Consider the following 13,830-nt stretch of genomic DNA (forward strand, 5'->3'; position numbering starts at 1 on the left):
AACCAGTGGTATATCCTCAAGCAAAGTATTTGTCCTCACTGCATTCGAATTTACTCATCTATGGACCTATAAGAGTTGCAGTTCCTTTAGCACCACACTTCTATCATCCTAAAATAATGAATGCACTTACACTAATAGTAATTGTTAACTTCATAAAATGTTGGTAAAGGAATTATTTATTAAAAATGAAAACTTACATGAATATTTATTACTTAGCTAGAACAAACAGTAGGCATCTGAACCAAATCCCAACTAGTCACAATAAACTTTTCTGACTGTAGATCCCTGGTTCTTCACCTTCTTTGTGATCAGGTCTCAAAAGTCCTAGAAAACTAGAGATCTTTTCCTAAACAAAATGTATAATGTTAAAATGTTAAAATAATTTCAAGAGATTCAGAGTCTTTTGAAGCTCCCCTGGGCCGAGGTACTCTGTTTTACTTTTGTTTTTATCACAATGCATTTTCCATTCTGGCCTTCATGTTGCCAGTTTGCTTTATGCTTTTGACATAACAGAAACCAAGTATTTAGAAAGTACTACTTACTACTAACTTTAAGAATAATAAAAAATGGCAATAGTAGGCATTTTACAAGAGTTCAGAAGCTGCTAAATTACACATATACATATAGATGTGCAAGAAAACAATATAACTAAGCAAGAAAGAGTGGAAAAGACTTATTACTCAAGAAGCTCTTGACACAAATTCCCAAGAAGAGTTCTCAAATTCTGATCTTTTTCAAAGGTCCGAGATGGTATGACCTCATTAATGTAGCTAATAAGGATAACCGTGTGGGATTATTTCCTTAAAACTGCATATTTGTATTGGAATTTTAAAGATCAAACACCTCCTGAGGTAACTAGAATTTATCTCATTGAATGTGAAATATCTTTAAGGTCACCATTTTCAAGCTATCTTTGGTAATAGTTTTTAATCCAAGACACTTAGAGTCACAATGACATAATTCTGTTAAAAAACCTGAGGAGCATTTACAAATTTGAATAACTTAGACAAATACACCCCAGGTGCTCCTTTGCATTGCAAACAACCATTTGCTAGAGTTGTAAAATATTGTGCTCGCTTCGGCAGCACATATAGAGAGTTGTAAAATATTGATGAAAATTTCGAGTTGCAAAGAAAACTGTGACAATCACGTTTGAAAAATCACTTTAAAGTTTATCTTTCCAATGAAATATTTTTACATGCATGATTCAAAAAAAAACTTGGTTTGTCTAAAGCTGAAGGGTAGTTTTTAATATGCCATTTATATGCAAAAAATCCAAGTGTGTCTTTAAAATAGTACAACTCTTAGCAATATCAGAATTGGAAGAAAGGCATGAGAGAAATTCCCAAATTTACTTCTTTGTATACTCTATTTCTTTGCATACTCTATCATTGTAGGACCTCAACATACATCTCTTAATATTGAATGTACAAATAATCTACTTAAGCTAATTAGGAAGCAACTAAATTATTAATTTATTTTACAGTAGTACTTACATAATCTTAGGAGGCTAGATGAGTTCCTAGAGATGAGCTAGAACATTGTTCATTTCATCTATGAGGAAACTTGCCTAAAGTTCTTTGATACAGTGAGGAATAGAACTAGTCAATAGGCTCAAAGTTCTGTTATGTTATATCATTTTCTCATTTAAGGATATCACTAGTGTAAAACTGTCATTATTTTAATCATAGGCTACTATTTACTGTATTCAATACCATTTTTAATCTTAGAAAAATCATGTAAGAGATAGGCAATGTTCTCACTTAAAAGTTAAACAAATCAGGGATGCCTGAGTGGCTCAGTGGTTGAACATCTGCCTTCTGCTCAGGACATGATCCCAGGGTCCTGGAATCAAGTTCCGAATCTCTGCCTATGTCTCTGCCTCTCTGTGTCTCTCATAAATAAATAAATAAAATCTTAAGAAAAAAAAGTTAAGCAAATCAGAAGTTACACAGGTAATGAGTGAGATAAAAATGAGTCAGGATCAAAAAACAGATTTATCTAATTCAAAGCCTATGGACTTTTCCATTGTATTTCATTACCTCCTCCAAAGTAACAGTTTTTAACTTCTAAATACATCTTAGTCTCAACCTGTAAGCTAAACTAGAAGACATCTGAATTAAAGTATTTCAACAATTAAAAATCTTCTTGCCTCATTTTCACTTATTCTTTCTAGTGTCAGCCATTAAATGATATGCTGGCTACAAAACCACTTTGTCAACTGTAAGGTATAAAAATTCAGACAAAAATTTTAAATGCCATTAGAAACAGAATCTGCAAACATAAAAGAGTATGTGTTTGGCATGGAAAAGGCTGGGTAGACTATCTCCCAAGGGTGGCATCTACTGCATATAGTATTATGGTTTATGACCTTTCAGACGACACAGAAATCATCACTCTCAAGGCTGGACTCACATTAATAAAGTTTACAAAGATTGGTCTATAAAATCAGAACTGTAAGAAAAATGGTGAAAAAAATATTTTAATGGAAAAAAGAACACTCTATATCTGAAAAACAAGGGTGCATTCTCTCCCTGTAGACAAAATTACATGGGAAGTCAAATAACAGAAAGTTGTCTGGTGCTCATACAATCAGAACAAATGGAATAAAATGAATTAATAGTTTCATGCCTACCATTTAAAACAGACTGGTGTATTCCTTCCACAATAAGAATGATCTCTTCAATGGGACCAAAATACTTACATTCTACTGAGTAAAACTCTATTTTCTCTCTGTCATAATCACTGCCTAAGTTTTCTCAAGCAACTCCGTGACCAAGGAATTTATGATAAACACATTACTCCTCTAGATAAGTTCATTTCTACTAGGCTACAGTAAGTTCCTTCTGGTCTGGGAGCCATTTTGTTTTTTAAGGTAATTTTACATAGCTCTGTTTTGATGGAAAATAACTGATTTCATGATTCAGAAACCAAACTTATTTCCAAGATGCCTCCAAGTAATATCATTAATAGTAGTTAATATTTGGGTGATTATCTACTAGACTTTATGCATAATATTGCATATAATTTTGCCATATTCTATAAGGTAGATATTAGTTTTACATTATAAAGAAAAACACTACTTGCTCAAGGTCACACAGCTAGTAAGGAAAAGAAACAGAATTTGAATCTAGTCTGTCTGACTCCACAGCTGATACTATTATTCACCACGGTTTTCTACAAAACACTTATATCATTGCTATCCTATTTCTGGTTACAAGATTCCTCATCTATACATATACAGCATATGAGGGGGAAAACTGTAAGTTCCTGAGAAAACTTAGTATATAGAAGATGTACAAACAAAATTTTAATTTTAAAAAATTAAAATTATTTTTAATTTTTATGATATTAAAAACATCATAGGAGCACTTGCATAGCTTAGTTGGTCAAGTGGACAGCTCAGATCATGAACTTGGGGTCCTGGGACTGAGCCCCACATGGTGCTGTGTACTCATCAGGGAGTCTGCCTGAGATTCTGCCTGCACATCCCCTTAACTCTCTCTTTCTCTCTCTCGTGCTCTTTCAGTGTCTAAAACAAACAAATCTTTTTAAAAAAATAAAATTAAAGTAACGTAAATGCAGACCATGCTGCTATTATTAGTTTACTCATTTAACAAATATTTATTAAGTGCCTGTTGTGTGTCAATACTGTTCCAGGGGATGAAGTGTGAGGAGTAATAAAAGCAATGTCCTTCTTCATAAAGCTTACAGTTGGTTGAAGGAAAAGAGGGTAGGAGAGAAAAGGAGACAAAAAAATAGGACAAATATAAGTATATCAAATGGTGTTAAAAGCTATGGAGAAGGGGTACCTGGGTGGCTTAGTGGTTGAGCATCTGTCTTTGGCTCAGGGTATGATTCTGGGGTCCTGGGATCGAGTCCCGCATCAAGTTCTCTGCAAGGAGTCTGCTTCTCCCTCTGCCTATATCTCTGCCTCTCTCTCTGTGTGTCTCTCATGAATAAATAAGTAAAATCTTAAAAAAAAAAAAAAAAAAGAGCTATGGAGAAAAACAAAGCAGATAAAGAAGACAGAGAGTGAGGCAGGAAGAAGATGGTATTTTACAAAGTGAAGACAAGAAGGCCTGTCTAATAATGTGACATCTGAAAGAGGGGAGAAAGCAAACTACATGAATGTGAAGGAAGACCATGTCAGGCAGGCAAGTGCCAAGGCCCCAGGACAGGAGTAAGTAAGAGTGAGAAGAAGGCCAGTAAGGCCGAAGCCAAGAGAACAGGAGGGAAAAAACTGGACTGTGATGGCTCTGGAAAGACTGCAGAGGACAAATCACACAGAGCTCTAAATAGGTAGTTAGGGGCCCACTGTAAAAGAGTCTAGAGAAACCATGGCTCAGATAAGAGTAATCACAGTAAACGTGGTAAACACTGGTCAGATTCTATACGTATTTGGAAGGCAGAATGACAGAATAAAAGAAGATTTCAATATAGAGAAGTAAACAATTCAAATAAAAAATTTGTTATTCTGCCATATCAAGCATTCTAAAGGATGAAGTAGAAACATGAGATGACTTACGTTACTGGTCAACGTATTTATTTCCCGTTCAGCTTTATGCAATTTACTGATTAGAACAGTATTTTGTTCACTGCTTGATTGTAGCTCTTTTTCCAAGCGTTCAGCCTGTAGTTTAGCTGACTGTTTTTCAGCCTTTATTAAAAAATATTTTAAATGTACTCATGATTTTTATATAAAAATAAATTAAGCACTATTTAAAATATATGTATAATCATACTATCCCCAGTTATTCAAAACCTGACCAATATTAACATGTATCAAAGCAACAAGAGTTTTCTCAAAATAATTGGCAGAATTTAAATGAAAGATATTCACTCCAGAAAATATGCAACAAAAGTCTCTGGACAAATGACATTTATCAACAGCCACCAACAAAATAAAACACACACACTCCTCTCATGAAAGAGAGTATCTAATGCACTCACTTGATATCTATTTACTCTTATTGTTGGCACAATTCAAACAAACATTTCTGGGGGTTTCAATACAGAATGTAGAAATATAAAAGTACATTACAAAGTAGAAGAAATGGTTCATTTGTAGTAGTGAGTGAGAACTAAAAATCTGAAAATCAAGGGCGATTAAAAAAATAAAAATGAGATTTAAAAATTCAAAATCCTCAACTAATCTGGAGCCTTTAGAAGGATGAACAAAGAGCTCAAGAGCTCTTAAACCCATCATATCATATAAAGATTCTTAAGTCTGTAACTTGTCAAGAAAACTTCTGGTTGGTAACATAGTTTCATTTCTAACTTCCATTAGAAAGTGAAAACTAAAGGCTCTTCAAAAAAACTTCTCCTCAAAACAGGTAAAATTAAAATGACATTTAAAGAATAAGCTTCACAGTTTTGTAAGATCTCATTTCCTATATTTCTTAAATATTCCTTAAATAGTATATTCAACAAATAATTCAGGAAAAAGCTATTTTCCTCACATATAAAATGATACTCTTTGGGCACAACAATAGCCAAAAAAAAAAAAACCTCAAAGAAAGAAATGTTGCTGCTTATTTCATCTGACAAATGATAAAATTAACTATAGGCTCTTTTGAAGATGTCACAAATGAACCTCCCATCTTTCATAATCACTCAAGTCATCCTGAACATCATCTCTGAATGACCTCAATGAAAAGCACTGCATCGAGATCATACACTGTATTCAGTTGCAATCATCCCACTTATTCTGTCACTATAAATACATTAAAGATGGAAGAGTAGCCACGTAACACTACCATTCTGAAGTGCCTCATGTCTAAGGTCCAATGATACAACTTTAGTTCAGGAAACCGGTAAATACTGTCAGAAACTTCATCCAAAAATAAAAAGGTGATTTCTACTCTTCAAATCATACCAATATGCTCTCTGTACCCAGTTTGTTGGCTTAAAAAAAAAAAATCACTATCTTGCTAGGCGCCCACTAATTTCCCTACAACTCTAATCATCTCACAACTATTCTAAAACACACACACAGACACACACACTCTGGATTGCTCAAAATAAATCCAACAATTAAAACGATATATTTGCTACATGTTAGACACTGAGAACTAGGAAGAGTAAGCACATCTAAACAAGATGGTGAAGGGATACAGAATATGTCACTGCAACATAAAAATTATTTTGAGCTGAAGGCATTGATAATCAATAGACACAGGAAAAGGTTTTTCCCTGAACTCCTGTTAGCTGCTGAAAAGCAGAGCCTCCAGAAAGAATTATAATTCCCCTCCCTTAGGGTTTCATAGCCAAGGAAGACTGACTCCTATTAAGGGAGAAATCAGTACCAGGATAAGAAATCACCTATACATTGTCACAAAATGGTCATATCCCCCATCTATTTTCCTAGGGGCTCATTTATCTTTCCTAAAAGTCATCTGTGTTCCCAAAAGTACCCTTTTCCCCCCTCTCCTTTCCCTTTTAAGATGGTATATAAGCCCCAAATTCTAACTACCACTTGGAGCCACATTTTTCTGTTAAATCCTGAACAAATATCTATATTTTCTCGTTAATCTGTCTTTTGTGAGTTTAATTCACAACCCCCAAACACTGAACCTAAGAAGATGAAGAAAAAAAGTTTTCCTCTCCAACAACAGAAACCAAGAATTTTCACAGAATACCTCTAAGAGTAACAGCTTACCTCTGCCAAGTCTTATCTTCCTCTAATGAACTCAGGGAAATATTTCACTAAAGACTCATATGCATTAACACCAAGGTATATTGTATTACTCCAGAAAGAAGCTGTTGTTAAGATATTAAATTATGGTATTTTTGTTTAAACAGGGCTTATGATTTTAATATCTTGAATCCCATATAAGGAAATAACTACCTAGGAAAAAATTGTTCTTTTTGGTTTGGGAGGACTTTAACTCTCAACTCAAATTCTGAACATTTTGCATATTCTGCTTTCTGGCATTTCAAGGGTTAATTCATTTCAACTAGGTGTCTTGACTCTCAAAGAATAATAATCCCTTTGTAAATGTGGTAGCACAGCTATTGCTTATGAATCAATAGCTTTCTTCTTTACAAAAAAGAATATATACTCTCGGGACTCTACAAATGCGTCAGCATTAGATTGGTAAGCATACATTTATGCTCTAAAAATCAAAGGCTTGTCAATTGCACTTTTAAAAAAGCATGCCATACTCTACCGGGAAGCAATTAAAATCTTACCTCCAGGGATCTGACTGTAGCCTGCATCTCAGCCAACTGCCGCACCTGAATTCTTTGGACATTTTCTACCTGAGCACCAAAATTCTCTTTTTCAGCCCTTAATTCTGCTACTTCAGCCTCTAAACCTTTTAATTTCTGAGACAAATGGACTTTCTCTCGAATAAGTTGCTCCATTCGTTTGCTGTCTTTTGTGGGATCAACACTAAGCAGCTGATTATGTATTTCTTCTTTATCTTTCTCCAGTCTTGCAATCTGGTAATAATTTGAAAGAAAGCACAGAACCTTAAATTATTGAATTTTCAGTCATGAATATGCTTTACAAGTCAGTAAACTAAAAATTTTAAATACACAATATGAAAAAGAAAGCTCAGGTGGTGAAATTAAGAACAAAGGAAAAAAACCTAAAACGTCACCTTCTTCATTCTGCACTCAGAATGACTCAAATGTGAGGGCAAGGACCTTGGCCTATTTTACTCTATCTCCCCATATCGTCTAGAACAGGGCTTCACCAGTTGCTAACTGAAATTCAAAATTACAAATAATACTATAAAATACTTAAAAATGTGTCAAGTATTTTACAGTTCATCAGAACATTACAGGGGTTTATGCAAGATCAATATGCTGATTGTTGCTAAGCTTTTCCTCATGTGACAATAATTCTTGGGCTATGTCTATACTAATAAAATTATCTATTCCAAGCCACTTAATTCACAAAATAGCTGCTTGTCTGTGTAAATAACTACAAATGTGACTGATGAGAGTTTTTAAATGATAGCTGGGAGTTTATTAAGGGCTTAGTTGCACTAATAGCCTCATTCTTACTTCACAGATTCAAGAAAGAACTAAAAATCAGTACTCCAGGGTATGTGGAAGTCAACGGGGGAATCTGATGAACAGAAACACAAGTGATCTTCTCATTCATACCAACCATCACTGCGAGATCCCACAGGACTCCAAATCTGAGTTTCAAATTGCTTCCTAACCTCAGAGGCATTCTCTGGAGGGAACCTCACCTCCACGAATGAGAGGGCCACATTATCAGAGTAAAACTCATCCTTTCCCTTTTCAGATCTCCCCAACCACCACCACTACCCATGTCTTTGCTAACCAGTGCAGCTCCTCTTTGAGTCTCTTTTTATATTTGGGGTTTCTTCATAGGATTCAACTTAAAGATTCAGCTGTTTGAAGAAAAATAAAAAATCACTGGTCTTAACAACTAACCAGGATGAGCTTAGGAGGATCACTCTAAGCCAAAAGGACTTAAAGTAATGCTCTGCAATCTAGGCAAAAGTGACCCAAGAGATGAATGATGGCTCAAATTGCTATAAATGAATCTAAGAAGGGTGAGATCTCCACCTTAGTGCAGAATCTGTTTTCCTCATCTGTAAAATGAGAGGTTAGACTGGAGGCCCTCAAAACTCCTTTTTCAGTTTTAACATGTAGTGATTCCAATTTGGTTTTAGCCATGTTGAACTGAAGAGGTCAATGAGAAATGTAGGTAGAGCTATCAATCTAGCAGACAAATATCATTTTTTTCCAGAAAATAAAATTTACTATAGAAGGCAGCTATAAAAGTCGGTGTCAAGTTCAACTAATTAGTGTCTATTTTTCCTCTCACTCTTTACATATAAGCACTACCCTCAGGTTTGGTCCCTGACTACCTTTTTTCCCCTCCATATTCTCTTTCCTTCAAATAGCTGTGTGACTTTGTCCAAGTTACTTTTTCACTTTGGCACTAGGTAAAAGGAAGGTCTCAGGCTGGATATCTTTAAAATACCATTTAACTTTTTGCATGAGGTAACTCATAGTTTTAATGTGCTATATTCCAAGTATGGTTGCTCATCTAGGTCAGGAGTCCACGTGTCACTCAAGTTCAGACAATATTGTCCTTTACTGAGTACTATCGACCAAGTGCTTAGCTAAGTGCTATAGAAATAAAATTGCATTTAGTAACAATAATCTCTCTTTCCTCTTCATTTTACATATAGGGTCAGACAGCTAATGTTCTTGACCAGTATGTTTCCTGTATTATTGCTCTCTCCAGTAGTTTGAGAGCTATCTGTGGGACAGCCAGCGTGACAGCTGAAACAATGGTCAGAGCTGGCAAAGAGCATAATCAAGATTAGATGCCACCCTTCTAACTGCCAAACTAGAGCTTGCTATCCAATTATTCCTATAATAACTGATTACTGCCTTTTCATTTCTCTATTTAACAAATATTGTGTAACAAATATTGACTATTATGTATCCAGCACTGTACTAAGGTAGTAAGGATATACTACAGAACCTAGCAGACAAGCAAATAATCACAAAACCTGTGCTATCAAAGAACTTCTATTTAACCACTACTATGACACTGCTCTTGAACCAGTTATCAGGACACAGATCTTGGACACATCCTCAGCTCTTCCCTTTTCCTCCACTCTCAATCAGATTCATATGCAATCTCCCTTGATACCCATAATTTGTTGTTCTCTCAAACCCTTTCTCTAAATTTCCCAAAGGCTTTGTCTGAATTTCTTTTATGACATTTATCCAAATTTGACTGTATTACACTTACCTCTACATTTACTTTATTCTCTTCTAGAATATAAGCTTACCTGACAGGAAACATGATGTATTAACCAATTTTACTTTTAAAAAATTGTTGAAGGAAACACTATAAACAAGAAACAGATCCAGTACTAGGAATAGTTGTTGTCTATCTTTTCAAAGAATGGTGGTACCATTCTAACTCCCCAGGCACACAAAAGGAGAAAGTGGTGTATGTAATTACTCCATCCATCTCTGTGTTTATCATCTTTATGATGCAGCATAGAGAAATGGTTAAGAGCACAGGTTCTGGAATCAAACAGCCTAAGTTTTTGATGTTGTTTTTGTTGTCTTTAGTATTTTAAAGATATTTCTCTACTGTCTTTGGGCTTTTATTACTTCAAAAAGGAAGTCTATCATCATTCTTACCTTTGTTCTTCTGTAGAAAATAACTTACTTTTACTTTTTTACTTTTTTTTTTAAAGATTTATTTATTTATTTTAGAGAGAGACAGCAGGAGGGGCAGTAAGAGAGGGAGAGAGAATCTCAAGCAGACTCCACACGGAGCATGAAGCCCGATGTAGGGCTCCAACTCACAACCCTGAGATCACAATCTGAGCTGAAACCAAGAGTCAGACACTCAACAGAGTCACCTAGGTCCCCTTATCTATTTTTTTAATTAAACTTTGTCAATGATTGTAGGTTCACATGCAATTGTAAAAAATAATTTAAAGTGTTTCTGTGTACTCTTTATCCTGTTTCCTCAACTGGTAATATCGCTCCTCTTCTATTTTCTGGAAGACATTGTATAGAACTGGTTTTCATTCCACTTTAAACACTTCATGGAATTCTCCAGTGACATCATTCTTTTGGTGAGTTTTTAATTTAAAAAAAAAAAATTTTGGTGAGTTTTTTAATATGAATTTAGTTTTCTTAATTGTTATATGGCTATTCACATTATTTATTTCATATGTAGTTAGACGCAATAGTATCTGCCTTTTGATCCATTTCATCTATTTTTATCAAATTTGTTTGGGTAGAGCTGTTCTTCAGATTACCTTATTACCCTTTTGATGTCTACAAGATCTGGAGTGATATGGTTTCATTCTTGATACAAGTAATTTGTTTCTTCCCTCTTTTTTGCAAGTCTTGCTAGAGGTTTGTCAATTTTATTAATCCTTTCAAATAAAAGCTCTTTGCTTCACTGATTTTCTCTATTGTTTTTCTGTTTTCAATTTCATTGATTTTTACTCTTATTTTTCTTATTTCCTTCCCTCTACTTACTTTGGGTTTATTTTGATCCTCTTTTTTCTAGGTTCTTAAGGTAGGAGCTTAGATTATTAATTTGATCTTTTTCTCCTCTTTTCTAATGAATGCATTTAGTGCTATACATTTTCTCTCAGCACTGCTTTAGCTATATCTCAAATATTTTAACATATTACATTTTTATCCAGGCTAATGGAGTTTTTTAAAATTATTTTTTGATTAATATATTTTTATTGAAATTTCCTCTTTGACTCATGAATTACTTGGTGTGTGTCATTTCATTTCCAATTGTTTGAGGATTTCCCTATCTTTCTGATATTGATTTCTAGTTTGATTCTATTGTGGTTAGAGAACTCACTCTATATCATCTCAATTTTTATAAATTTGTGGAGGTTTATTTTATGGCCCAGGATATACCCTGTTTTGGTATATATTCAGGGGCCACTTGAAAAAAATGTGTTTAGGTACTGTTGTTGGGTAGAATGTTCTATAAATGTTGATTAGATTCTGATGGTTAATGGTGTTGTTTTTCTGTTTTTCTAGATCTTTTCTGTTTTTCTAATTTTTCTATTAATTGTTGAAACAAGAGTGCCAAATCTCCAACAATTATGGATTCATCTATTTCTCCTTTTAGTTCTGTCAATTTTTGCTTCACATATTTTACAGTTCTGTTTAGTTCACATGCATTTATGAATGTCCGTTCCTGACAGACTAACATTTTTCATTATTACATAATCTTCACCTCTGGTAGTTTTCTTTGCTCTCAAGTCTACTTTGTCTGATAGTAATATAGTCACGTCTGCTTCTTCTAATATTTGAATATTTACAAGACATATCTTTTTCTGTCCTTTCGCTGCCTATACTGTTATATTTGAAATTTCCCATAGACAACATACAGTTGGGTCTTTCATTTTTAAAATCAACTCTGCAGGGGTGCTTGGGTGGCTCAGTCAGTTAAGCATGCAACTCTTGATTTTGGCTCAGGTCATGATCTGAGTCGTGAGATCCAGCCCCGTGTTTGGGATTCTCTCTCTTCCTCTGCCTCTCTCCCCACTCACTCTCTTTCTCCAAAAAATAAATTTTTTAAAGACAAAATCAACTCTGCAAATTTCTTTTGTTATATTTACACTCTTTACCTTTATTATGAGTATGTTATGGCTTAAGTTTTCTTTTCCTATTTCTTGTTCTAAGTTTGTTTCCTTTCTTCTTGCCTGTGAGCTCCTTAAACATTTTTTTAGGATTCTATTTGATTTACCTATATTTGTCTGTATCTATATCTTTGTACAGCTTTCTTAGTTGTTGCTCCAGGCATTATATATACATACCTTATTACCGTCTACAGGGTTCATTTTACCAATTCAAGTGAGTGAGAAACTTTATCTCTCCTTATATCCTTTTGCCCTTGTTTATAATGTCTTAATTACCTCCACTATTTAAAACCACATCATTTTACAGATTTATACATTTAAAATCACATCAGACAGCATTATGTTTCCTTTAACCATCAAACAAAATACAGAAAACTCACTCAGGAAAGGACTATCTACTGTATATATGGACAGTTTTGATTACTGTGTTCTTTTAGCCTCCTTGATGTTTTGAGGTTCATTCTTTTACTGTTTTCTTTCTGTTTAGAGAATTTCCCATAGACATTCTGCAACAGATTGTCTTAGTTTTCCCTATTCTAAGAATGTCTTAATTTATAATTTAGTCTTCATTCCTGAAGGACATTTTTGCTGGATAACTAGGAGTTGATACTTCTTTCCTGTTAGCATTTGATAATACCACAGCACTTCCTTCTGGCCTCTATGGGTTCAGATGAGAAATGTCTTGGAAATGTTAACCCTCTCTAAGTTAGGTATCATTTCTCTCACTGCTTTCAAGATCTTTTGAAAGAAAAATGATTTTTTCAAGAGAAAAAAATGATTTTTTTCCCTATGGTTTTTATAAGTTTGAGTATGATGTTTCTTAGCGTAGATTACTTTCGTTTTATCCTGTTTTGATATTCACTTAGCTTCTTGAATCTACGTTTGTGTCTACCAAATTTAGGGAGTTTTCAGTCTTTATTTCTCCAAGTACTTTGCGCTCTCTTTTCAAGAACAAATTCTTAGACCTTTTGTGATAGTCCACAAGTACCTATGGTTCATTTCTTTTTTTAAAATCCATTTTTATGGCTTGTTCATGTAACTTCTGATGTTCTATCTTCAAATTCACAGATTCCTTCCTCTATCCCCTCCATTCTGTTGTTAAGGCCAACAACTGAGCGTTTGTTTTTTGTTTTAGGGAGGGGGAATTCAATGGTCATATTTTTCAGTTCTAAAATTTTTATTTGGTTCTTTACATTGTCTACTTCTTTGCTAAGACTATTTTTTTTCCATTTGTTTCACGTTTGTAACTGTATATTAAAACATTTTGCCATGGCTGCTTTGAAATCTTTGTCAGATAATTTAATATCTCTGTCAGTATTAGCATCTATTGTCTTTTTTCATTTAGTTTGAGATTTTATTTCAATTTTTTATTTAAATTCTAGTTAATATGTACAGTAAAATTAGCTTCAGGTTTGGAATTTAATGATTCATCACTTACATATAACACCCAATGCTCATCGCAACAAGTACCCTCCTTAATACCCATCACCCATTCACCTCCCTATTTGTTCACACCACCTCTGTTTGTTCTCTATAGTTAGGTGTCTCTTAAGGTTTGCTTCCCCCTTTTTCTCCCTTCCCCTGTGTTCATCTGTTTTGTTTCTTAAATGCCACATATGAGTGAAATCATATGGTATTTGTCTTTCTCTGATTTATTTCACCTAGCATAATACACTCTAGTTCCATTCAC

The 13,830-nt window shown here is 34.2% G+C and overlaps 1 protein-coding gene across 10 annotated transcripts in view; it reads right to left on the reverse strand.

The window, feature by feature from the left end:
- CEP83 (centrosomal protein 83) overlaps positions 1 to 13,830 on the reverse strand; it is a 147,451-nt gene that overhangs the window by 62,912 nt on the left and 70,709 nt on the right. For 9 of the 10 annotated variants that reach the window (XR_007402197.1, XR_007402196.1, XR_003132968.3 and 6 more), the window contains 2 exons: positions 7,195 to 7,446; positions 4,529 to 4,660 (listed from right to left, as the gene is read on the reverse strand). The exons of the other annotated variant lie outside the window; for it this stretch is intronic. Coding sequence is in view for 1 of the 9 variants with exons in the window: in XM_025438863.3 (XP_025294648.1) it covers positions 4,529 to 4,660; positions 7,195 to 7,446 (384 nt within the window). In the remaining 8 variants the exon portion in view is untranslated. The remainder of the gene's footprint in view (positions 1 to 4,528; positions 4,661 to 7,194; positions 7,447 to 13,830) is intronic. 10 annotated transcript variants of the gene reach the window in all.

The sequence above is a fragment of the Canis lupus genome, chromosome 15, assembly GCF_003254725.2.
Source record: "Canis lupus dingo isolate Sandy chromosome 15, ASM325472v2, whole genome shotgun sequence".
In the NCBI taxonomy this organism is placed as follows: Eukaryota; Metazoa; Chordata; class Mammalia; order Carnivora; family Canidae; genus Canis; species Canis lupus.